At 42.3% G+C, this 27,373-nt stretch overlaps 1 protein-coding gene across 1 annotated transcript; it reads left to right on the forward strand.

Moving 5' to 3' along the window:
• Positions 1-1,632: 1,632 nt before the first annotated feature.
• On the forward strand, positions 1,633-27,232 carry oaz2a (ornithine decarboxylase antizyme 2a). Its single transcript, XM_046357190.1, is given in 6 exon segments — positions 1,633-1,899; positions 11,000-11,066; positions 11,068-11,148; positions 19,571-19,743; positions 22,390-22,475; positions 24,776-27,232. Coding segments are annotated over 6 exon segments (648 nt in total). The 5' UTR covers positions 1,633-1,789; the 3' UTR covers positions 24,907-27,232.
• The last annotated feature ends 141 nt before the right edge of the window (positions 27,233-27,373 follow it).

The raw sequence follows: 27,373 nt of genomic DNA on the forward strand, positions 1-27,373 counted from the left end.
AATGGACACATTGTGAAGGTGTAGGCTATATTAGATAGATTTGACTTTTTGGTAGGCCATGTGTGGAGGCCAGGAGATGCTAAATGTGTTTATGTTAATTAATGGTCAATTATCGTGAGACCGACAGTTATTTGTTTGACAATTACCGGCTGAGGAAATTTAGTGTAAGTGCTAAACTGCTTACTGACAGTACACTGTAACATTACTGCATTTTAAAAATTGTATTTGACCTTTATTTAACCAGGCAAATCGGTTAAGAACAAATTCTTATTTTCAATGAGAGCCTAGGAAAAGTGAGTTAACTGTCTTTTTCAGGGGCAGAACGACAGATTTTTACCTTGTCGGCTCGGGGATTCAATCTTGCAACCTTTCAGTTACTAGTCCAACACTCTAACCACTACGCTACCTGCCGCCCCATGATTGTATTGTGTTTACTAACGTGTTAGTTCTATTAGCTATGTTTACTATGACCTTACTTTAGCCAATATGGTGACAATGATGTAGGCTGTGTGTAGCGGATATGGTTTGGCTTGGAAAGGTTTTTTGCCTGGTCACATACAGCTGATGAGTTGTGCATTGAAGTCCACAAGCAAAGGGAAATGTGAGAGGAGAGTGCATAGATGCAAGAAGGAATACAACGTGGCTGCTATGAAAATGAACTGTGTTTATTCATGTGTATTCATTCTACCGATTCTGTTGAAAAACGTTTCTTAAATAGGTGGCTAACCGTTAGCTAGGTGGCAAACCAGCCACCCTCCTTTAGTTTTTGCCTCAAGTAACCGTTGATTATGTAATCACACCAAATGTAACATGCTGTGTCATACTAATTTCAGTGCCCTGAATTTACGTTAACTATGTTATGTCTAGTCTATGAGACCAGGCTGAGCAGGCATTGTAAAGATTTGATAACCAGCTCATGTCTGTGACCCTTTGTGTATCCCGAACAGTCCTTGCTATCTGAGGTCCTTAAGAGGTCCCAAACCCATTGTAAAATATTTAAGGTATGAGTTAAGGGTATGCTTAGGTAAGGTTTATTGCAAAGGTTAGGTTTGGGGTAGGGATTTCCCAAGGATTCCAGTTAGCACTAATCATCTTATTTGAAACGTACACAAATCACAGAGTTTCTAAACGCAGAAGCTCAGCATAATGAGACTTCCAGGAACGCTTGCGAAGAAGACCACGCAGACATGGGTTACGGTTAGATTTAGGGTAGGGTGTGAGAAGTTAATAAAATAAGTGAACAATTATTTCTTAGTTGTTAATTTTCTCAAAATCTAAAAGACACAACCTAAATTCGAGCCAATGTCTTAAGTAGTTGAACATGTTATTAATCCAAGCTCGTGGAATTTACAAACCTACACATTTTAATTTTCGTCAAAAACAACTTTATATGGAAAGATTGCCGTTGGTTTGACGGTCTGCACATGCGCAGTTTGGCACAAGACGACCGTTAGACGATTACGTGTTTCTGCGCATGAGTTTAGCTAGCCAACGTTGCCATGACATCGTCTACATACGTGATCGGGGATTTCTATTGGAGAAGCTGTTTCTGCGTATCTTCATACTGTACTGTCTTTACCCAATCGGTCAATAACTAGTACATTGCTTCCTGCTTTGAGTTACCCATGATTCCAATGGTCGTGTATGACGGGCATATAAATAGCCCCTTTCCAGCATCAACACTATAGTCGATGCAGAGGCGTCTACGGCTGGTCCTTTTGCGAATTGAAGCCTCATATTATATAGCTAGAACCGCGCCGGAGTTAACTCTAATTCCGTTTTTTTACGGATGGTGCACTTCTCCGTGGAGCTTCTGTTAAATAGTCATTGCTTTGGTTGTCAAAAAGGACATAAAGTTTTCGATTTCCTCGAGGGTATCATGCTGAATACCGAGGAAAGGTAGGCAATGTCTTACACGATTTTGCGAATACATTTCTACAATTATAGATATTTATTTTCCTAATATTTTTTTCCATTGATTTGCTAAACTGACCATTGATTATGAATATTTAAATGTTTATGAATATTTAAATGCATTAGTTTTCCACCCTTTAACTTTTCAGAATAACACAATAATAACCAGATATTTCATGTTGTGATAATAACTGAATATTTGGCTGTAATTCCTGTCTGTAGGTTGTCAATAATAGCTGGTGTATTCATGATTTGCTTTAGGTTTTTGATTAGATTAATTTACAGTAGCGTTATGCATGTGAATTTTCTATACTATTTATGAACACCAATAGAATAGTATAGGCCCATATAATGTAACATGTCCTAATAGCATTTGCACGCCTACATGCATAACATAGACCACATATGGTTTGTTATTGGTTATAGGAAATGTTGTATCAATGTATTCAACAATGACCCTATTGCGCACCATGCATTTGCATTTAATTGCTCCAACAATAATTAAATTGTCATATACTGATAAAAAAAAATGCTTACCCCTACGTCTACAACAGTTGTCCAACGAAGTTGTTTTCATACAGCGTTGAAGATGGATCGAATTACCAAAAACATTTCCGCCTTGTACTTTCTGCGCACGGGACATTTCATTTTGTGCAGTGTCAGTAAACGTAACCTATTTTCTTGATGCCCAAATGTCGCACTAATACCGCATATTTTCTTAGAAAGTCAAATCAATAGGGTTAGTATCCCTTTAATATAAATTAGATGTTAATAAGGGAAAATATAGATGCACCTCTTATTATTAGGCTATTGTTGCCATAATCTGTCCAGGTGCCATGCCTACCTATGACCTGATATCACCCCCATGCCTAGACCTACTTAGATTTTTTTTGCTTTCATCTATAAATCAGCTTTGTGTCAAAGTGGAAATTGCTCCTCAGGACAGGGTTGCTTAGCTGTAGTCGAAGCATCAGAGCAACAGTAGTCTCCTGGACTAGCCTATATAATGACGTGATGCATCCACAATGCTATCATCTTCAGAATGTTCTTCCATGTTCCATCAGGAGAGTCATTTATAGCCTATCACTCAATCTTGGTAAACATGGTACTGCCTTTTCAAGAATGAGTGTCAATGTCCACAGCAGTATTCCATCATCATATACCACCAGCTTGTCTCATAAAAGTATGCATTACATGATATGCAGAAGCTAAGAATATAAAAATAGCCTACATTGCATATTACATTGACAACATAGTATGTGTGTGTACTATGCACGCATGTGCATTCATGTTTTACATGTGTGATGGCAGGCGCAGGGTCAATTCACTAGCGTGCTAGCTTATGTCCCTGTCAGCAGAAGGCATCAGCTGCCCTACATCACACAGACACACACTATTACACAACCAGCCAAGCCCCCAATGGGCTTGGACTAGATTATATTAGCTTGTGGCTAAAGCACCAGTGGAAACCTGTGTGGGATGCTATGGACGCTATCTGTTTAACAATACGATTTTCTTACTAGTCTAATGCGATTAATTTCTATGGATGATAGGGGAACACTTTGAATAGATCATATGAGGCTATGACATGCTGTACAGTACACTGATCTCCTCGAGGGATCACCTTGTGATGTGCTGTTCTGTCCTAAAATGGCATCCTGAATGCAAATTGATACAGTACTGTATGTTAAGACAAACGTCATATAAACATTTTTGTAAGTAGTAGGTTCTGGCTGTCAGGTGACATTTACTGTGGTCGTGATACTCTTGACCTAAGCCAAGTCAAGAGTGGAAAGGGGATCGGGACGGGGTACACATGTTGGTCTCCAATGAGCACATGCAGCTCGAATTACCAGAACTTCTCAGTTTGGTATCCTGTTTTTTTTTAGAAACGAGAACCTACATTCACACTTATACGGTACAGCTCTAAATCCTACCCATCAAGTTCATGGGTACTTTTGGTTTGCTATGTAGGCACAAGGATTTGTTTATCCAGTAGGCCAATGGTTAATAGTAAGGTTAATAGTATATTGTTGACTCACTTAAATTGTATAAAACTAGTTATAAAATATTTGGAGCAGCTCAGGTTTGACACATAGATTAACTGGCTAATAAGAGGTGGTTTGGCCATTCTCTCTGAGCTAGTCTGTTAGCGTTTTCCTAGAAGACTTGCGAGGAATAGTATCCTGTTTTGGAGCCTTCTGTTCCTTGGATGTGTGCCACACTCACAAACTCTTAACCAGTCACCAGGGCAAACATAGAATCCAAAGCCATTATCTAAGGAATAATTAACTCAAATCAGGCTGCCAAAGGTTGAAACTCAAACAAATGCAGCACCAAGAGAAATGGACTGAAAAAAACAGTTTTATTAATAATTGCAGAACTCAGGATATTTGAAATAATCTAAAAATCCTGACCAGACAAAAAGCACTATGGGTTTTGGATTTACCTATCACCTTCAGACCATATTATTTATCGACCTTCCATACAGTACTCTCTCATTGCACTGCAGTGTACTCTATATTAAACCCTAAAGCAGAGTTTGGTATGCTTGCCTGGGTTCCAGTGATTATACAACCACTCTCTCACACTCTCCTAACACAAGTCCCGGGAGAATACATGGTGCATGACGCACTTATATCCTTGTGTCCCAGTGCTGTGCCTGCAACACAGATATGATTAATACCTCACCCGTATGTTAATACAGTACAGTGCAAGCTAGGTCACTGCTGCATGACTTGAATAATGTTTATACTAGGGTGCAGTGGTTTTTGTTCGTTTTTCAACTTGTGACTGTGGTTATTTAGCCTTAGCGCCCTTTGGCACTCGGGGGGGGTCTGAATGTCAGAGGGCGAGAGTGTTGTCTTTCAAAACAAGCTGGCACTTCGTGCAAGGACAGGAGCTTTCCTATATTGGGGAATGGAAAAAGTTGCTGGTTCTCAGCATTTTATTAGCAGTGCCACCATTATTTAACCCTAACCGTAACCTCCTTAGGAAGTTGGCAGAACATTGCGCTTGCAACGGCAGGGTTGTGGGTTCGATTCCCATGAGGGACCAGTACAAAAAAATAAAAACAAAACCTGCACTCACTACTGTAAGTCACTCTGGATAAGAGTGTCTGGTAAATGTATAAAATGTAAATGTAAAAATGGAATGTGCCCGAGAAAGTGTTAGCACAACTAAGAATGCTGAGCGGGTTCAAAACTCTTTAGGAGCTGTGACCCTCCCTGAAACTTTTGGAATACTCTCGTCATCTCGTGACACATTAATCATGTGGCTAGTGACAACAAATAAATCAATACAAGTCACCCACTAGGAGTTTCCATGATTCGCCCAAAGAGCATCATTTTTTGCACTGCTAGATTTTGCACTGCACATTTGGAACAATATAATCAATAGATTAACTAAATCACCTATAAGAACAGCAACTGGTAAATAATGCTCTCTCAAAGCCTTTCCAAGGTAACTCCAAGAAACCACTTTTGATTGAATTACGAACTGTATGGGGCTATAAACAAACAAGAAACCGCACACCCAGAGGCAGCATTACTGGTGGGCGGAGACTTGAGGCGAGACTTAAAACCGAGGTAATGATGAGGTGAGACTTAAAACCGTTCTACCTCACTTTTACCAACACGTCTTCTGCGCCAATAGGGGCGCTAAAACGCTAGACCATTTTTATTCTACCCGCAGAAACACAGAAGGCCCTCCCTCGATCTCCCTTAAATCAGACCATGACTCTATCCTCCTGGTTCCTGCTTACAAACAAAAGCTCAAACAGGAAGTACCAGTGACATATGGACGTACGGACGTGGTCTGATGAAGCAGACGCGAGGCTACAAGACTGTTTTGCTAGTACAAGCCTGGAATATGTTCTGGGATTCATCTGATAGCATTGAGGAGTTTACACATCAGTCACGGACTTCATCAATACATTTAAGCACTAGGCTAAAGGCTAGAGCTAACGTTTACAAGGAACGGGACACAGACATGGACACATAAAAGCCAACTATGAACTCCGAGACATAAAAAATAAAAAAGGACATAGGAAGTGGAATCCCATTTACACCGGCTCCGATGCTTGTTGTATGTGGCAGGGCTTGCAGACGATAAACAGACTAAAATGGGAAACCCACCCGTGAGTGACGAAGAACTTCCAAATGAGCTAAATGTCTTTTATACTCACTTAGAGGAAAACAACACAGTCTTGTATGAAAGCCCCTGTTGTTCCAGATGACTGTGTAATTTCGCTCTGTGGCCGATGTAGGTCAAATTTTTTAACAGGTTAACACTCGTAAGGCAGCCGGGCCAGACGGAATACCAGGGCGCGTTCTCAGAGCATGCACAGACCAGTTGGCAAGTGTCCTCACAGACATTTTCAATCCTCCTTGTCCCAGTCTATAATCCAAACATGTTTCAGGCTGACCACCATTGTCCCTGTTCCCAAGAACTCAAAGGTAACCTGCCTCAATGACTACCGCCCTGTAGCACTCTCATCTGTAATTATAAAGTGTTTTGAAAGGCTGGTCATGACACCATCATCCCAGACACCCTGGACCCACTCCAAGTCTCTTACCGCCCCAACAAAGCCACAGATGTCACAATCTCAATTGCATTTCACACTGCCCTCTCCCACCTGGACAAGAGGCAAAATAACTGTGAGAATGCTGTTCATAGACTACAGTTCAGCCTTCAACACCATAGTCGCCTCCAAGCTCGGGACCCTGGGACTGAACACCTCCCTCTACAACTGGATCCTGGACTTCCAGAAGGGCCGGCCGCAGGTGGTGAGGCAACAACACCACTGCCACGCTGACCCTCAACAGAGAGACCCCACAGGTGTCTGTGCTTAGTCCCGTCCTGTACTTGTTCACCCACAATCACGTGGCCACGCACAACTCCAACACCATCATCAATTTTGCTGTCGTCACAGAGGTGGTAGGTCTGATCACCGACAGCAATGAGACAGCCTACAGGGAGGAGGTCAGAGACTTGGCAGTGTGGTGCCAGGACAACAGCCTCTTCCTCAACATCAGTAAGACCAAGGAGCTGATTGTGGATTACAGGAGAAAGAGGGGAGAGCACTCCACCATCCACATCAACAGGGCTGTAGTGTAGCGGGTCAAGAGCTTCAAGTTCCTTGGCGTCCATATCACTAAGGGCTTAACATGGTCCACACACACCAAAACAGTCGTGAAGATGACATGAGAAGATGCTCTCAGGAGGCTGAAAAGACATGTCATGGGCCCTTGAATCCTCAAAGTTCTACAGCTGCACCATCGATAGCATCCTGATTGGCTGCATCACCACTTGGTATGTTAAATGCACCGCCTGCGACCATAAAGCACTACAGAGGGTGTTTAACTCTGCATCATTGGGAAGGGCTCGTAAGCAAGCATTTCACTGTAAAGTCTACACCCATTGTATTCGGCTCATGCGACAAATAATAATTGATTAGAAAAAAGCCTCTGAACTTACATGGCTAACCACCAGTCCACACTAGCTGAAGGCGAGACATACAGACACTCCCCAGAGTGAATGTGACCCCATACCAGGGTTTCGGTCAGCCAGTAATTGTCGGCTCAACTTTTGGCCGATCTTTTTTTTCTCTTTTTAAGATGATGAATGAAATTGTCAACAGCCACCGGGAAAAGGACAAAAAATCCCTTTGCGAAATACTGTTTTTTTTTTGCCTATTAATTGATGGAAATACCAGTCGATGGAAATACATTACGCTGTTAAATTGAATTGGCCTTAGATTAAGTTGGCACGCAAGTGTATGTTCTTTATGTATCTTATTCATCACATGCGCCCAGCATGCAGCTTCGGCTCCTCAAACAGCTCTTTCGTTGCTGATGGAGTGAAACATGCTTTTATAAACCCAATCATTGCGGAACAATTCTAAATTGCATTGCATCTTTAGATCTTCCCTCTTTCTAAATTTCGAATGGATATTTTCATCTTGGTCACATGGAACCGCTCGCATGTGCGGTGCGCTTTTGACAAAAGTTTATGTGCTAATTGCATCGTGGAATGAACATTTTCTCGTAGCCTACGTACACTACCTTGTGCGCATTGCTGCGCTTACAATGTGAATAAATAATATTTTATCAACATTTAAAGCTAAACATTCTAATCTGTTGCATCAGCCTCATTGCCTTTTAAAGTTGTTTTATGTAGCCCAGGCCTACTGGTGGTATGAATTTGGAATCTGTCGTCCCACAGTGTTAGGAATAGGCGGTTTCTTTATCTACAAGGTGACCAATAGAATATGTACATTTTTCTACTTTGGGGTGTAGTAGATTGACATAGGCTAGTGATTTTGCTATTTGTTACTTGTCTTGTTGCCTGAGGGAAAGTAAATGTGGACAGTTATGCCTCATTTACATCGTAACGTGTTTCATTATGCCATACGTCATCTTCATGCAATCTTGTTCAGTTCCTGGACGGAGAGTTTAAGAAGGTTTTCACAATGCAAGATACGATTGTGGAGAGCCTAGTGCCTTGTCAGGGATCGCATTTATTTTGTGAGATTGTCAAATATTACCTTTTTATTCAAGACAGGTGGAACCATATTGATTCAGTTGATAATAAAACAGTTTTCATGAACTTGTTTATATAGCTTTATAGCAAGTCAAGATAGCTTACAGAGCAGCTAGCTAGCTAAAATCTAGGCTATACTGTAGCTAGCGACCTCCACCTAATAATTATCATTAAAAAAACAAACGTCATTACCATCACAAACTAAAACGGGAGGCAACAGTCATTAAGTATAATTGGCATAACAGTAAATGTGTATTGTTTAACATACTATTAAAATAGTGCTCACTTATAGGAATGTGTAATTGTTTACAAGTTGCTAGCTATCCCATAAATCCATCGTCCAAAACCAAACATTTGCATCTTCTTCAGTGGTTTGGCAACTTCCTGTTCTTCGACCGTAAGGGGGCGTTGTGGACGGACTCCATTCAAATGAATTACCTCCGTGGCAACGTAATGGACCTACTTATGGTTAATATGAATGGGGCATTATTATAAAATCTTCAAAGTACACATCGGAATTCGGTAAGAAGGACCCATGTTGTTGAGTCCTCGACTTGCATGGTCTGTTAAAATGAACTACCATTTTCTAAATGTGATTTGTCATTCTGAGCACTGTGGTTGGATGCCCGAATCGGGTTATGCACCCAATGCGTATGGGTCCGGTTAATTTCTGGTAAATCAAAATGTTACCGGTCAAATGTGCGGCGGCACATTTTCTTAATGGAAATACTGACCCATGCAATGTTTTTGTAAGCCTCCTCGGGAGCATCGGGCTATTCTTACTACTGGCCTGAAACTAGGCCCCGTAACTCCAAACGACCGAGATGTGTGTTCCTGGGCCCCGACGAGGCTATTTGCAGAGGTGTTTACAGATCATGCGCTTGTTTGTGATGCATGCCTTTCCACCACAAACCAGAGCCTTTCTCTTCACATCACAGTAGTTCCTCTGCTGCTGGTACAAGTCTTAGCAGCCTCTCAAGTCAAACCACAGTGTAGTGTGACTTTTCGATTTAAGTGCTGATAATTTCATAGCTTTGAAAATAAAATCGGTTTGTGTTTTTTTTCCCATATTGCAACAATGGGTAGCATAGACAACCCCCTTCCTGAGTAGCTACAGTGTATGCGCACATTTTGTTCCATAACAATATTTGCAGGCCTGGAGACCAGAGTTGGCTACCCCTGACATTTTGATTATTTACTTTGTTTATGGTTTAGGCTGGGTTAGTATTATTTATTACTAGTCGAAAGGCCATGAGGCCAAAGAGTTGATTACACAGACTTGTTTACTTGTCTGCCTCAGAGAAAGTTAAAACCGGCCATGCCTGTCCAGCCTGCCTTAAAGCTCAAGGTGAAGGCCACTGATTTTGTACATTCTGTACTACCTGCGTCTGATAAGAGGCTTGGCGGCTGCTTTAGTCTTATGGGATGTTTACGAGACGTCTTATGAGAGCAGACAATGACAAGTACAGCCACAGCATGTCATGTTATAATGTACTATTCTTCAGGCCCTGATTAGACATGACTTGGGAAAATAGGGCAAGCTGTTCCAGCCAAGGACTGCAGTGAGGTCAACCATGAATAAAACAGAGGGGGCGGGCATTGACAGAGGCAGAGCTAACACTTAACTTCAGCAGGTTGTTATTGTAAAAGTCAATTTGTTCTATATGACATCGCCTGCCTCAATGAAGGTTGAGGTTGCTGAGATTAGATGCAGTGCAGATGGCACACTGCTACTTCTCAAACACATAACTGTATCACTTTGCCTTTGGCATAGGCAGGAGTAAAGAGGTGTTGTTACTGAGGTGCTGTTATTTGGTGCTATTTGTGGAACAGCACTTAGATTAACACTAAGGTAGGACTGTCCTAGTGCCAGTGACGCAACAAGCTGGCAAATTGAACACAACCAAAGAAAGACATCAATCTAATGCAAACTGGGCACTTTTATTACTTGGGCGCTTGGTTCCCATTAGCCATCCACTTTCATTAAGTGTATTAAAATCATAAATGTCCAAGTAGAGTAGCAACGGGAGGTATGTGGGTTGACTTTATGACATGGCAGTGCACCAGTTAGTGTTATTGTAACGGTGGTTGCATCCCAAATGGCACCTTATTCCCTGTATAGTGTGCTACTTTTGACCAGGATCCATAGGGCCCTGGTCAAAAGTAGTGCACTATGTAGGGAATAGGGTGCCATTTGGGACAGAACTGGTACCTCTAGATGAAATACCCTGGGCCCTTTTAACTACTTATTGATCCTGGTCCTATGTTGAAACACTGAATCAATGGTTTTATGGAAATAGTATCTCCGCCAACATTTTATCAAGTTAGTAGCTGCCAACAGACACAAGGCTGGTGAATGAGACTAGGCAAATCGTAAATATCCCAAACCTTGCCCCAAACCTCTAAAAAACCGACAAATCTAAACCCGAACCTGAATGCTCAATCAGTCAAGTGCTCCTGCTTTTCATGTCTCTTTCATGAATCCTGTGGCATGGTCATTCATCTCTCTCTCTTTCTTTTTCCTCCTATCCCCTCTCTGCAGTTCTTTGTTAGTGGGCTCCAGGTTCCACTGCTCCAGGCACCAGGCTCCGGGGCCTCTGTGGTGCTCCTGATGCCCCTCACCCACACTTGAAGATCCCGGGTGGGCGAGGGACTGGCAGGGATCACTCTCTCGGCCTGTTACTACACAAGGTGAGAACACCAGAGGCAACTTCATTGCAGCCACTGATCAACAAATCACATCAACCCGTAAATACTCCTTAAGTGATCATGATGAACGAGTCTGAGCCTCACCTTGCTCAAATGGATCCCCTGAAAAGCTGAATATCATTGAATGATTTATGCTCTTCATGCTGAGACAACACAGGAATCCTACATGCACTTCCTATTTTGCCCTGATCACCCCATATCAGCATGTATAATGTACACAGTGAACTGTATACACAGTGTACTGTCAAAGTAATAACCTGATAAAAAGGTGTCTTATGTACAATTATGGTACATGAATATGCTGCTGATCTGTAGCCCCGCAGACAATATTGAAACCATATATGGTTTGAACAGAGGCAGTCAAAATAACTGAGATAGGTTATCAACCATAGACTCTGTACATGGTGATCTAGAAAGTGTGCGTTGTCAAAGAGTTAATATCAAGTCAAATAAAATGTTATTTGTCACATACGCCAAATACAAAAGGTGTAGACGTAAATAAGCATTTCACTAAAGGAGCCCTTTCCCAACAATGCAGAGTAAAAAGTACAATAAAAAAAAATAGTAACACAATAAAATAACAATAATGAGACTATACAAGGACTACTGGTACAGAGTCAATGTGTAGGTAATTGAGGTAATACAGTGCATTCGGAAAGTATTGAGACCCCTTGACTTTTTCCACATTTTGTTAGGTTACAGCCTTCTTCTAAAATCAATCTACACACAATACTCCATAATGACAAAGCAAAAACTGTTCTTCTGAAAAATGTAAATATCACATTTATATAAGTATTCAGACCCTTTACTCAGTAATTTGTTGAAGCGCCTTTGGCAGCGATTACGGCCTCAAGTCTTCTTAGCTATGATGCTACAAGCTTGGCAGACCCGTATTTGGGGAGTTTCTACCATTCTTCTCTGCAGATCCCCTCAAGCTCAGTCAGGTTGGATGGGAGTGTCGCTGCACAGTTATTTTCAGGTCTCTTCAGAGATGTTGGATTGGGTTCAAGTCTGGGCTCTGATAATTGTCCCGAAGCTACTCCTGTGTTGTCTTGTCTGTGCTTAGGGTTGTTATCCTGATAGTAGGTGAACCTTCACCCCAGTCTGAGGTCTTGAGTGCTCTGGGCCAGGTTTTCATCAAGGATATCTCTGTACTTTGCTCTGTTCATATTTCCCTGGATCCAGACTAGTCTCCCAGTCTCTGCAGCAGAAAAACATTGTGACAGCATGATGTTGCCACCACCATGCTTCACCATAGCGATGGTGCCAGATTTCCTCCAGCAGATGTGACGCTTGGCATTCAGGCCAAAGTGTTCAATCTTGGTTTCATCAGACCAGAGAATCTTGTTTCTCATGGTCTGGGAGTCTAAGCAGGCTGTCATGTGACTTTTACTGAAGAATGGCTTCTGTCTGGCCATTCTACCTTAAAGGCCTGATTGGTAGTGCTGCAAAGATGGTTGTCCTTCTGTAAGGTTATCCCATCTCCACAGAGGAACTCTGGAGCTTTGTCAGTGTGTCCATCGGGTTCTTGGCCACATCCCTGACCAAGGCCCTTCTCCCCCGATTGCTCAGTTTGTCTGGGCGGCCAGCAATAAGAAGAGTCTTGGTGGTTCCAAACATCTTCCATTTAAGAATGATGGAGGCAACTGTGTTCTTGGGGACCTTCAATGCTGCAGAAATGTTTTGGTACCCTTCCCCAGATCTGTGCCTCTACACAATCCTGTATCGGAGCTCTACGGACACGCACTGTCAATTATGGGACCTTGTATAGACAGGTGTGTGCTTTTACAAATCATGTCCAATCAATTAAATTTACCACAGATGGACTCCAAGTTGTAGAAACATCTCAAAGGTGATAAATGGAAACAGGATGCACCTGAGCTCAATTTTGAGTTTCATAACAAAGGCTCTGAATACTTATGTAAATAAGGTATTTCTGTTTGTTTTTTAATAAATATGCTAAAATAAAAAAGGTTTTCACTTTGTCATTATTGGGTATTGTGTATAGATTGACGAGGAAAATGTTTTATTGTATCCATTTTAGAATAAGGCTGTAAGGTAACAAAATGTGGAAAAAGTCAAGGGTTCTGAATACTTTTCCGAATGCCTTGTATGTACATGTAGGTAGGGGTAAAAGTGACTAGGCAATCAGGATAGATAATAAACAGAGTAGCAGCAGCATATGTGAAGAGTGATAGTGTGTCCCACCTGTGATTTGATTAACTGTTCAGCAGTCTTATGGCTTGTGGGTAGAAGTTGTTCAGGAGCCTTTTGGTCCCAGACTTGGCGAGCCGGTACCAATTGCCATGTGGTAGCAGAAAGAACAGTCTGACTTTGGTGGCTGTGACAATTTATTTGGGGCCTTCCTCTGATAGCCTGGTATAGAGGTCCTAGATGGTAGGGAGCTCGGCCCAATGATGTACTGGACCATACGCACTACCCTCTGTAGAGCCTTACGGTCGGTCAGATGCCAAGTAGTTGCCATACCAAGTTGTGATGCAGCCAGTAAAGGTGCTCTCAATGGTGCAGCTTTAGAACGTTTTGAGGATCTGAGGGCTCATGACAAATCTTTTCAGTCTCCTGAGGGGGAAGAGGTGTTGTAGTGCCCTCTTCACGACTGTGTTGGTTTGTTTGGACCATGATATGTCCTTAGTGATTTGGACACTGAGGAACTTGAAGCTCTCTACCACAATATCCTTTGGGTTCCTAATAACCATCTGTGCTACCGTGGATGTTGAACACACACATTTATTATTTTTTACTTTTACCCAATTTCGTGGTATCCAATTGGTAGTTAGTCATGTCTCATCGCTGCAACTCCCGTACGGATTCGGGAGAGGCGACGGTCGAGAGCCGTGTGTCTTCCGAAACACAACCCAGCCAAGCCACACTGCTTCTTGACACTGCCCGCTTATCCCCGAAGCCAGCCACACCAAAGTGTCGGAGGAAACACCGTACACCTGAAGTGTCAGCGTGCATTGCGCCCGGCCCACCACAGGAGTCACTAGAGCGCAATGGGACAAGAACATCCCTGCTGGCCAAACCCTCCCTTAACCCGGATGACGCTGGGCCAATTGTGCCCCGCCCCATGGGTCTCCCGGTCGAGGGCCGGCTGCGACAGAGCCTGGACACAAACCAGGATCTCTAGTGGCACTGCGCCACTCGGGAGGCCCCAAGCACACACATTTGAGTCTCTTTGCAACTGTATTCGCACCTGAATCTGCTCTACCCTCCTTCTCTTTGCAAACACTTGCACGCACACAGGTGTGTCCTTGCCCCAGACATGTGACTGTCTCAGAGTGGGCTAAGAGGGTTAGGCTTAAACAGATCAGTCACACCTGTGATATCAACATCCTTGCCTCACTTATGAAAGAAAGAGCCCTTTCATTGACAGCAGAAGGCTCGCAGCTCTGCTGTTACCCTCTGTTTTTTTAGGTACCACCAATGAGAAGAGAGGTGGAGGGTCAACATTAAACACATTTAATAACAAAAACAGAGGTGGGGTCGTATTGGATACTGTGTCCAGTTCAATTTCTGAATTGACTGATGTTGAAATTAGTTTTACTCAGTGATTTCTATATATACACTAGTATAGTTTTGAGATTATGGGAAAATGATTAGACCAAAGGCGAGGACACAACAGCTCACCTGACATGAATGAATCCAAACATTCTGCTTGATTTTATGTGAATTTGACATTTACTGTACTTTTCGCAGCAACGAAATCTGAAAATACTCTGGATACATTCAGGAACATTATAAGAATATTCCTGGAAAATGTGTGGTAGGTGAAACATAAGACAAAAACATGACAAGGGTTTGAGTGAGAGGACTAACTGGTGTCTCCAATGGAATTAAAATGATGAAAAGGGTGTTGCAAATACTAGACATTTCTGCTGTACTGTATTATTAGTAATCACCTTCAGTCCCACATTGTGGATGTGTTAAGTGCCAGGTCTCTCTCCATTCGGAGACGTTAGAATCAAGCCTATCTGCCGGTCAGTACTCCATCACGTCTTGCAAGTCTCCAAGTGCCGTTACCAGAGATGCATCTATGAACACACTCACAGTCACTGTTCAATTACCGATGGCAGTTAGGATAGGTGATATCTGACAAACATGTTGAACAGGTCAGACTAGACCTACCTAATTCTGATCTCCCCATCGACGACCGTTGGTGAGCAGGAGGTAAGGTCTTTGCCAGGGCCCCATTGATGGGCATGGCAGCATAGATCGGCTCCTGGCCCCTCATCAAAGCAACTGGTCACTCACACGAACACACAAACACAAAGCACTGGTCCCCTCATCAAAGCAACTGGTCAGTCACACGAACACACAAACACAAAGCACTGATTACATTATCAAAATGGTGGTTATGATTAGTATGGTGGAACCAACCTGATCGCTGCATTCACCTTCCTTTCTATTTCACTTCAGATATCATGATATGTGAAATAGAAGGGTAAAACACAGCAATCAGGCTGATTCCACCAGCCTAGGTTATGAAGGTGAATTGGGACAGATGTCACTAACCTGATTCAAGTGGCCTCCCTGTTTCATTTATAGGAAGGCTCACAGCGAGGCCATGTCTGTGTAATGCTGAGGGTCCCCTTGTTGGTCCTCTCGATGTTGCATGCTCGGCTGCAAACTGGTCATCTTTTGAACAACTGCAGCAAGCAATCCTCATAAACCAATGTACTTCCTCATCTTATTAGGTGGTGTTGACTCGGAGGGCCTGTGACAAGTTGATACAATAGACAGCCAAGTGGTCAATTGCATTTTGTTATAAAGAAAGGACATTTTTTGAAATTGCACTTCACAACCAAAATGACAATACACAAACATGTATGCGCTACGACCTAAGTTGTAATGAGGTAGCTAGTTATCTAGCCAGCGAACCTACGCTAATGTTAGCAAAACAAAAACCGTAAGCTAGCCTGCCTCACTAGCTAACGTTAGCTAGCCTGCCTCGCTTTATCAAAAGATAAACTGACACTAATAATAACTACTTACACGTCACCATGAACACATTACAAACATCTACATGTTGATTATATGTTTTTTATTGGCAGAGTAATCTAATAGCTGGTTGAGAGAATGCCAAAAGTGTACAAAGCTGTCAAGGCAAAGTTGGCTACATTGAGGAATCTAAAATATATTTAGATTTTTTTTAAATGTTACATTTAGACAATGATTTAGTTTCTTTCCCAGTTTATAACCAACATGACTCAGCTAATTATTAGAATCAGGTGTGCTAGATTAGGGTTGGAGGCAACCTACAGGACGCTCTCCAGGAACAGGGGTGGGAAGCCCTGCTTAAACTATACTGAAAAAAATATAAATGCAACATGGACAATGTCATCAATTTTTACTGAGATACAGTTTGTATAAGGAAATCAGTCAATTGAAATAAATGTATTAGGCCCTAATCTATGGATTTCACATGATTGGGCAGGGGTGCAGCCATGTGTGTGGCATAGGCATAGGCTTTATTACAGACAGAAATACTTCTCAGTTTCATCAGCTGTCCGGGTGGCTTGTCTCAGACAACCTCGCAGGTGAAGAAGCACGATGTGGAGGTCCTGGGCTGGCGTGTTTACACGTGGTCTACGGTTGTGAGGCCGGTTGGACATACAGCCAAATTCTCTAAAATGAAATGGGCGACTTATGGTGGAGAAATTAACATTCAATCCTCTGACAACAGCTCTGGTAGACATTCCTAGAGAGACATTTCTTCTCATTTCTCTTCCTGGCAAAAATGTACATTTTATATGACTGGAGACCTTATCAGAATCCTTTTAAGACAACAAAAAATACAGGGAAGGATATATAGCCTGCCACTGACAGTCTGCTGCTGACAGCTCTGTGGGTTCATTGTGTGAATGAATGTTTGAATAGTTCTGCCTTTTTTGTTTGTTCTTTTTTTTGCCATGCATCATTGTGACAATGTATCAATTTAGCCAATGGGATCACATCACACCAGAGCGAATAATTTTCAGTATAGCCTAGGCTACTTGCTTAAGAGCAAGAGAGAGGGCGAAGGGATAGGGTAGTTGCCAGCGGAGATGTGTGAATAACAAGAAGGGAACGGTGAAATATCCGCCGGAGTTTAGGTTACCCATATCAATAAGTGGTGTCACTTTTATCTGTAAAGGTCCCTCAGTCGAGTAATGAATTTCAAGCACCGATTCAACCACAAAGACGAGAGGTTTTTGGCAAATAAATAAATATTTTTATCCTGAATACAAAACATTATGTTGTTTGGAGCAAATCAAACACATCACTGAGTACCACTTCATATTTTCAAGCATAGTGGTGGCTGCATCGCATGGGTATGCTTGTCAACTACAAGGATTATGGAGTTTAATTTTTATTTTTTTATAAAAAGAAACCAAATAGAGCTTAGCACAGGCAAAATCCTAGAGGAAAACCTGGTTCAGTCTGCTTTCCAACAGACCCTGGGAGACAAATCACCTTTCAGCAGGACAATATGCTAAAACTCAAGGCCAACTATACACAGGAGTTCCTTACCAAGACAACATTGAACATTGAGTGACCTAATTAAAGTTTTGATGTTAAATCGACTTAAATCTATGGCAGAACTTTCAAATGGATTTCGAGTAATGATCAACAACTGACTTGACAGAGCTTGAAGAGTTTAAAAAAATAATACATGGGCAAATATTGTACAATCCAGGTGTGCAAAGCTCTTAGAGACTTACCCCCAAAATACTCGCAGCTGTAATCGCTGCCAAAGGTGATTCTAACATGTATTGACTACAATATATCTAATCAGGATGTGTTTTATTTTTCATTCATCTTTAAGTGTTAGAATTTCTTTTAGAGTATTTTGTGTAGATCGTCAATAAAAAAATACAATTAAATCCATTATAATCCCAATTTGTAACACAACAAAATGTGGGAACAGTCAATGGGTGTGAATACATTCAGAAGGTATTGTATATCACAGCTGTCTCTCTCTTCACCTTAAAACTGCATTGTTGTAAGCTTTTCACGGTAAAAGCCTGTTGGTATTTGACGCATGTGACAAATACGATTTGATTTGAACTTTCCCCCACATGATAGGTCACATTGGTTTAGCATGCTCCAATAATGTAGACTAGTTTTTGATATCCTACAGAAAGGATTTAAAGCTAAGGCAAGGTTTTGGGGGAAATGAGAATGATTTGCTTATGTGTCTGAGTGCGATGCGCTGCAGGTGGCTTTGGTTGATGGGTCCTTTTAAAGTGTGTGTGTGTATCAGTTTGTTAATTCTCTCTATGTCCATTCAGAAAGTTTCCTAAAATAGCCCTAGCCTGTCTGGACTCCGACCTTGCGGTGGTCCAGAGAAACTGCACTACGGCAGTGATGCTGGGGTAATAATTACATTGTTAGATAGGCCTACAGTGGATTGAAGCATGTTGCATATAATTACCGTTGGAGTGCATAATTGCCATGGTGTTTATGCCAACATCCAATGCAACGGTGCCCCCCCACCCCAGCACAATATAGTCTACAGTTACCAGCAGTAGGCTTACCATGTAAGAAGATACGATTATTTTGAACCTAAAAGACAATCTAATCAAAATTGAGTAGACCCTCTCACAGTTGATGCTTAAGGGTATTATAATAGCCTGCAGATGAACAATATATTTCAATGCTATTTTCTAAGACGCAGCTGTCACGACATGTCAGTCAGACGTTCAATGATAGGCGACAGTACGCATTCATCTCATTATTGTCTCTTTTCACCCACGATAGACATAATTGTAATCCAAACCCAACCTCGTTGTGATGCACTGAGGTTCCAAACTCAGTTATAGACCAGACTGATTTTATGACCAACATGATCCTATTTACACTGTAGTAAATTCTGGCACAAAATCAATGTTTCTGACTCATATCGATGCCACATGGGCCGTTTTCAAAGGGATTTATTTTTTGTGTCAGTCAGTCTTTAAATAGATGCAATTTTGTTCTTGAAACATTTAATTGAAATACTGTAGAATTCCATTCATTCCTATGGAAGACTGCTCCTACTGGGGAATACCAATAGGGCTGACTGGTGGCTTTTAAGTCTCTCATTGGCCAATACATAGCATCAGCAATCCAGGGTTTATATACTGTACTTAATTGGTTTTATCTCAAATATTCCATGGGAAACTCATGGGATTGAATACAGTCAATAGAAAAAAAATCTGCATTCTTTTTAAGGTTTAGAGAATTTAGACCTCACATAATACTCTAATCCCCATTCCCACTCTTTTGAAAAACGCCAAGGCCACTGTTCTCTTAAATGAGCTAGGAGTCAGAGTGCTGTGTGAACAGTTTGTATGACGCAAGCACACAAATTATCTTCAGGAAATGTACCTTTTCGTCTGTCCTCCCTTCCTCTCCACTAAAGGACGAGAGGCTTACGGTGACGCGGGCAGCTCCTGTCAATGGGACACCAGCCATCCTGCACTTCCACTACCAACTGAGCGAGTGCCGCACGGCCTGCTGGGAAACAGCCCTCTCCTCGGACAGCCTCTTTCTGGAGATCCCCGCTGGGGCACTGGCGGAGGGCAGCAAAGAGGGGTAAGCATAGGCACACACACACTCAGACGGACAGACAGGCAGGGTGTTACACACAGCTCTGAGACACATACCCTTTGCTAAGACCTACCAGCTTGCCTGCAGACACCCATTACAGAAATGTTGGATGGCCTGTTAGGTTACTAATTTCACATGCAAGTTATACTCTGACAACATTTATAGTATAAGGACAATGGAGTGTGCACATGCTAACATAAAGGACGAGGTGGGTAGCTAGCTAAGTGTGTCATTGTAGCAAAGTATTTATCAACAAAAAATCTGATCTAATTTTCGTTCTATTATCTATTACCATGATTGATTTTGGCCCAATAGGCCTGTCACATTACCTCTTTCAATGAGCTTTCAGTTTTGATAGGATTATTTTATCTAAAAATCCGTTAGGCCTACCTACAAAAAGAAAACTACACATCCCTGCACAGCCTGGTAAGAGTGGCACAAAGGGTGTTAAGCGTCTCCAGTGACTCTGCAAGCGCTGACAGGGTATTCTCCTCTGCTGGCCTGCTCTCCAGGGACCAGACTCTGGCCAAACTCATGTTTCTAAAAATGAATTCAAAAGGCACATAAGACTGAGTCTAATAAGGCATTTTTTTTCAATTTGAATTGAATTCTAAGTAAGTCACAGTTTATGTGCAATTTATAATCTATAATTATTTAATACAACTTCATGTTTAAATTCTGAGCGCTTAATGTCCCTGCCAACCCAGTGTCACACATTCAAATGATTCACTATTTATTTATTTGAAGGCTATAGCGTTGAAATAATGTAAATAATATAGCCTAAATAATAAATTAATCGTTCCTTCTTAGGCTACCTGTCTGGCTCCTGACCTATTTAGAGTGTTTATATGTTGTTTAATACTGTATGACATGTAGCCTACTTGAAATTATAAGCTCCTTTTACAGTCACTTTTTCCTGTTATTTATTGAAATACTTTTCATTCAAGTCATATTTTATTTAACTCGGCAAGTCAGTTAAGAACAAATTCTTATTTACAATGATGGCCAAACCCGAACGACGCTGGGCCAATTGTGCGCCGCCCGACTGGATTCCCAATCACGGCCAGATGTGATACAGCCTCTGTAGACTGTAGTGACTCCTCTTGCACTGAGATGCAGTGCCTTAGACTGCTGCGCCACTCGGGAGATTTGGTTTCAATACTTCAAAACCAAATGGTAGGTCCAGGCAGTCAAAAAAAAATGTGTGTTGGTTAAATTGTGTTTTGAATGAATGGAGTGAATTTGGAGCAGCAGTTTAATTTACCTTTGAGCTAGGAGCGGTTTTTAGCGGAGCAGTTGGAAAGGACGTGGAGCGCCGGAGTGGTGTGCAAGCCACCGTTCCATGAGCAATACGTGGGATTTCCCGACCACTCAATTCCACTCGCATACTCTGATCTGGACCAGAGGGACACCTTTGTGAGAATTTTGTTAATTGACTACAGTTCAGCATTCAACACTATTGTTCCCTCCAAGCTCGGCACCAAGCTCAGAGCCCTGGGTCTGGACACCACCGTCTGCAACTGTATCCTGGACTTCCTGACGAGCAGACCATAGGCTGTGAGGATTGGCAACAACACTTCTACCACACTGGCTCTTAACAAAGGGGCCCCCCAGGGGTGTGTCCTCAGCCCTCTGCTGTACTCCCTGTTCACCCACAACTGCGTGGCTTTGCACAAACTCAATGGTTGTAGGACTGAACCTACAACGACGAGTGAACCTAAAAGGGAGGAGGTAAGTGAACTGGTATTGCGGTTCCAGTCCCTCAACGTCAGCAAAATAAAATATTTGATTGTTGACTTGCTCCGATCCACATGAATGGGACTTCTGATAGAGTCAATTGTTTTAAGTTCCTCGGCGTCCACATCACCAAGGACTTGACATGGACCAACAACATCACCAGTAGTCAAGAGGTGCAACAGCGCCTCTACTTCCTAATGCTCCTGAAGATATTCTGTGGAAGAAATCTAACTTACAGCATTTTGCCATGGTGCGGAGAGTAAAATGTGCAGTTTATAACGCTATTCTACACATTTTGTCACGAGGGGCACATGCCCTGTTTGCTTGTTCGGTAATCCAGCCCTGCATGCAGGTCCCTTACATATGACTAATAAAACTTGAACAAAATGCCTTTCAGGGAGGCTATTCTCTCTCTCTCTCTCTCTAGTCCAGTGTTGTTTCCCAACTCTGGTCTTCGAGTACCCCTAACGGCACACATTTTTGCTGTAGTCCCGAACAAAAAACACCTGACTCATTCAACTTGTCAAGGGCTTGATCAATATTTGAAAAGTAGAATCAGCTATGTTTCTTCTTGTCAACAGGGCCACTACAAAAATATGTACTGTTCGGGGTACTCGAGGACTGGGGTTGGGGAACACTGCTCTATAGTCCTTTCCTTTTATGAATAGAAATGAGCCATTTACGTGGCGTCGTCATGTAATATGTCATCAGTGTCATGTCAATATCCTCTTGGCACGGCATTGGCGCGGTGCCAGCACAGTCTCAGCGTCTTCTCCAACACTGCAGAGCTAATTCTAAGGGCCACTGCAGCTGCCACTGCATTATTATGTAAGTCACTCTCTTATGTAAAAACAGTGCATCATCTCATTCTCTCCCCCTTCTCTTTCTCCCCAGGCTCACCAGCCTGCTGGAGTTTGCTGAGGAGAAGCTGAAAGTCAACTACGTGTTCTTGTGGTTCGATAGAGCCAGAGAGGATCGATGTAAGCGCTCCACTATTTAGTGCTGGATTCAAAATAGGAGTGCAGCTAGAATTCTTATTTGAAACCAACAAAAATGCCACCCCGCCTCTGTTTTGGGGAAAAGCTCTGGATGGATGCAAGGACTGACCATCCATGATATCAAAATTATAGTTTTAAACATGTTGAGGCTATACACTGTTTGTTTACATTTGTTTACAAGATTAGAGTAAAACATCTTATATTTTGAGTTCTGATGAGGTATGACATTTGAACTAGGCTCATAGGGCATTTATACGTTATATTCTTAAAGAATCCATGGCTATATATCATTTATGTATAAGTCACAAATGGATGAAGCAACTGCCAATAATGGGCACATAATTGGTGGTTAGCATTGGCATGCTAATTCATTTCCATATAATGTACTTGGACTGTCCCAATTAGATGTTTAGACTATGATAAACATTGGAAAGCAAGGGTTTCAGTTCCTTTCCAACTGTAGAACATTTCCTTGGAGAAAAAAAACATTGAATGGATAATGACATTTGATTGAGCTATCCTTTTGTATATTAATAAGGTCCATGAAATCAAACGACCATAGCTTATAAGTACACTATACATAAAAAAGTATGTGGACACCCCTTCAAATGAACCACACCCGTTGCTGACCGGTGTATAAAATCGAGCACACAGCCATGCAATCTCCATAGATAAACATTGGCTGTAGAATGGCCTTACTGAACAGCTCAGTGATTTTCCACTTGGCACCGACATAGGATGCCACCTTGACAACAACAAGTCAGTTCGTCTAATTTCTGCCCTGCTAGAGCTACCCCGGTTAACTGTAAGTTCTGTTATTGTGAAGTTGAAACGTCTAGGAGCAACAACGGCTCAGCTGCGAAGTGGTAGGCCACACAAGCTCACAGAATGCCTAAAAATTGTCAGTCCTCGGTTGCAACACTCACTACTGAGTTCCAAACAGTCTCTGGAAACAACGTCAGCACAAGAACTGTTAGTCGGGAGCTTCATGAAATGGGGTTCCATGTCCGAGCAGCCGCACACAAGCCTAATAAGATCACCATGCGCAATGCCAAGGGTCTGCTGGAGTGGTGCAAAGCTCACCGCCATTGGACTCTGGAGCAGTGGAAACGTGTTCTCTAGAGTGATGAATCACGATTCACCATCTGGCAGTCCGACAAACGATTCTGGGTTTGGCGGATGCCAGGGGAACGCTACCCGCCCAAATGCCTAGTCCCAACTTTAAAGTTTGGTAGAGGAGGAACAATGGTCTGGGACTGTTTTTCATGGTTCGGGCTAAGCCCCGTAGTTCCAGTGTAGGGATATCTTAACGCTACAGCATACAATGACATTCCAGACGATTCTGTGCTTCCATTTTTATGGCAACAGTTTGTGGAAGGCCTTTTCCTGTTTCAGCATGACAATGCCCCTGTGTACAAAGTGAGGTCTGTCAGAAATGGTTTGTCAAGATCGGTGTGGAAGAACTTGACTGGCCTGCACAGAGCCCTGACCTCAACCCCATCGAACACCTTTGGGATGTATTGGAACGCCGACTGTGAGCCAGACCTAATCCCCCAAAATCAGTGCCCGACCTGACTACCGGTAATGCTCTTGTCCATACAGAAATGGTTTGTCGAGATCGGTGTGGAAGAACATGACTGGCCCTGACCTCAAACCCATCAAACACCTTTGAGGTAGAATGGAACACCGACTGTGATCCAGGCCTAACCAACATCAATTCACAACCTCACTAATGCTCTTGTGACTGAATGGAAGCAAGTCCTCGCAGCAATGTTCCACCATTTTTTAAATTTTACCTTTATTTAACCAGGCAGTTCAGTTAAGAACAAATTCTTATTTTCAATGACGGCCTAGGAACATTGGGTTAACTGCCTTGTTCAGGGGCAGAACAACAGATTTTTACCTTGTCAGCTCGGGGATTCGATCTTGCAACCTTTCAGTTACTAGTTCAATTCTCTAACCACTAGGCTACCTGCCACCCCGCCATCTAGTAGAAAGCTTTCCAAGAAAGTGGAGGCTCTTATAGCAGAAAAGTGGAGACCAACACCATATTGATGCCTATGAATTTGGAATAAGATGTTCGATGAGTATGTGTCCACATACTTTTGGTCATGTAGTGTATCTTGATTATAGAAGTGGCAGTGATGTTCTAGCAAAGTTAAGCTGAGAGAGTGCTTCTAATCTGGTACCCAAGACAGAACGGCCACAACACTGGTTAATCCTGTCCTGGTCCTGCTAGGTTCACTAACTTCTCTGCATGGTCTCTCTTTTTCTCTGAACAGTATCCATCATAAAGACTTTCCACTACATGGGCTTTGAGGTGGTGAAACCCGGCAACCCTCTGGTGCCGGCTCGGACAGACCTCATCTTCATGGTCTACTCTCTGGAAAACAGCAGCTCCGATGAGGAGTGAATGAAACACCGGACCACCCTGCCGCTCCCTAGCCCACCCATGACCCCCACAGAACCCCTCCCGCCAGCTGCCTTCATCCCTGTCCCCCATCCTCAAACTGTGTGCCCCCTCCCTAACCCCAAAGATACTCTTCCACCCAAACCTCTACCCTTCTCATTGATTGGGTTGTCACAATTTTGTAGACTCTATTATAAGAGGGATGTGCTGCTTGGGGATGCTAAGATCTCTGTGGTGATACATCTTCCCCTGATGAGCACAGCGGTGGAGCATGGAAGGGCGGAGCTTGGACCGAGTCATCACCCGATTGGTTTAGATATTACTAATCGCCCCACTCTATGCCAGGCTTTACATGCCTGCCCACAACAATCCAACAGGGTGACTTTTTGGCTGGAAGAAAAAGCATATCTATACTCTGACAGCTTGCACGGAATATCAAAGAGCCTGACTTGGGTCTTTTAATGTACAGTAGTTTCTATACAAAGCAGGGCTTGTTTAGTAGGGACAGTAATGTAATGGGTAGCATAAGGGAATTATCTTAAGGGGATATTTGCCTGGGTATGGTTGGGTCAACATGAATGAATGAATTGTTCTGCTTGTATTGTTTTCTATGATAGGGACAAGTATAACACTGATCTTTCCGTTACAATTGCATTCATTCTATAACATATTTTTTTTTTTCTCAAACTGTTGGGTATATTAAGTCTTCATTCCTACTTTTGCGTCACTAGCTATGATCTTTCAGCTTACGGTTTTCTTATTGTCTTACCAGATTATAGTTAGCGTGATATTGTTAGTCTCGTTTGATATTTGAAAGCTGAGCGAAGGTCGTTGTTTTGAATGTTGGGTCAGGGCAATCTCGTTCACAGCTCTCTGCAGCAATGACGTGCGTTCCCCTCACTTGAGGTCGCTCAGCTACGCAATGACCCTGTGAAACTAACACCTGAATTATTGATCCAGTAGAGGTACATCGAGAAGAGTGGAAGAGCATTAAACATAAATGTTGTAATCCATTCTCACTCGGCACATAAGTCACCACATAAATATGGCTAGACTTAGCCCTCATCATTTAGCATGGGCTGAGACAGCTCTTCCTGGTTTCAATCCCAGTTCAAATTCATATCTTTGTGTACAGTTCTATCAACCAGAGCCCTTTTGTACTAGTAGTACCACCCCCAACAACACCTCTGCTCAGTTGAAACTATTTTGAGAGGTTTGTGGTGGGGCCTTTTCCGCCTAAGAAAAGAGTGCAATGTTCTCTTTTACACTTCAGTCTTATTTCCCACATTCATCCCTAGCTACCCAAAGCAATGTGGCAAAAAGGAAACCAACCCATGAAGGGAAAAGTCACAACACAAGCACTTTAGGTAGCCACGTAAAATTGAGTGGAAGTGCATTAGGGTCCATTACGGAGATGTGGCCCAGCGCCTTCTATTTTGTTTTGCCGTGCAAACCAGACATAATTGCCAAAGAAATAGTTCCATGTTCAGCAGTAACAGTTAAAAAGTCCCGGTCAACAGTAATCCTATAGGATACTGGCTTAAATGTCTTTCTCACACTAACAAGATCCCCAAAACAGTGCTAGGGTGACCTGGTTTGTTCAGGAAAGCAGTATACAAATATATTCCCCTACCAATAGCATTTTGTCTCAGAGGAACATGGTAATAATAATATAATAATATATGCCATTTAGCAGACGCTTTTATCCAAAGCGACTTACAGTCATGTGTGCATACATTCTACGTATGGGTGGTCCCGGGAATCGGACCCACTACCCTGGCGTTACAAGCGCCATGCTCTACCAACTGAGCTACAGAAGGACCATCATGGTCAAGAGTGATGTGTGCTTAGGATCCTATGTGCAGGGGGCTTTCATTTTTGCATGTGTGTAGAGGTTGAATCTTCATAGATGGGTTAGATGACGTCACAAAAACTATACAGACTTCAAATGGGGCAGTTGTCCATGAGGAGTTGTGATTCTGATTGGCCAGATATCTACCAACAATGACAAGAATCTGCCATGTGGGGAATTGTAAATTACTAATTTTAGCTAGTTTCATCATGTTCTTGATACCATGTTTTGACTGTTTTGACTGATTTCATGTCAATGCTTATGGGAAAATGTTGCTAGCTTGTGACGAAAACAAGTCTATTCATCTTCAGAGTTATATTTTTATGTATCTTTCTTGTTTGATAGTTTCTTATAGCCTAGTTTAGTTGTTTTGTTTACAGTGGCATACAGAGAATCATTCAATGGCAATCCATACTTGTATACCTTTTAACTTTTTCTGTCCGGAAAAAAATAAAATAAAAATCTATCTTGCTTGTGTTTGTTTATCCATTGGGATGTGTGTGCATAGTTTCTGACAATTGAGAGAGAATGTGTAAGAATTTGTCTCTGGGTTTGATCCTGGGCTTTGGCACCAAAAAAAGGAATATAATAAACGGTAATAACCGACTCATGAGCACC

The sequence above is a fragment of the Oncorhynchus gorbuscha genome, linkage group LG01, assembly GCF_021184085.1.
Source record: "Oncorhynchus gorbuscha isolate QuinsamMale2020 ecotype Even-year linkage group LG01, OgorEven_v1.0, whole genome shotgun sequence".
NCBI lineage: Eukaryota > Metazoa > Chordata > Actinopteri > Salmoniformes > Salmonidae > Oncorhynchus > Oncorhynchus gorbuscha.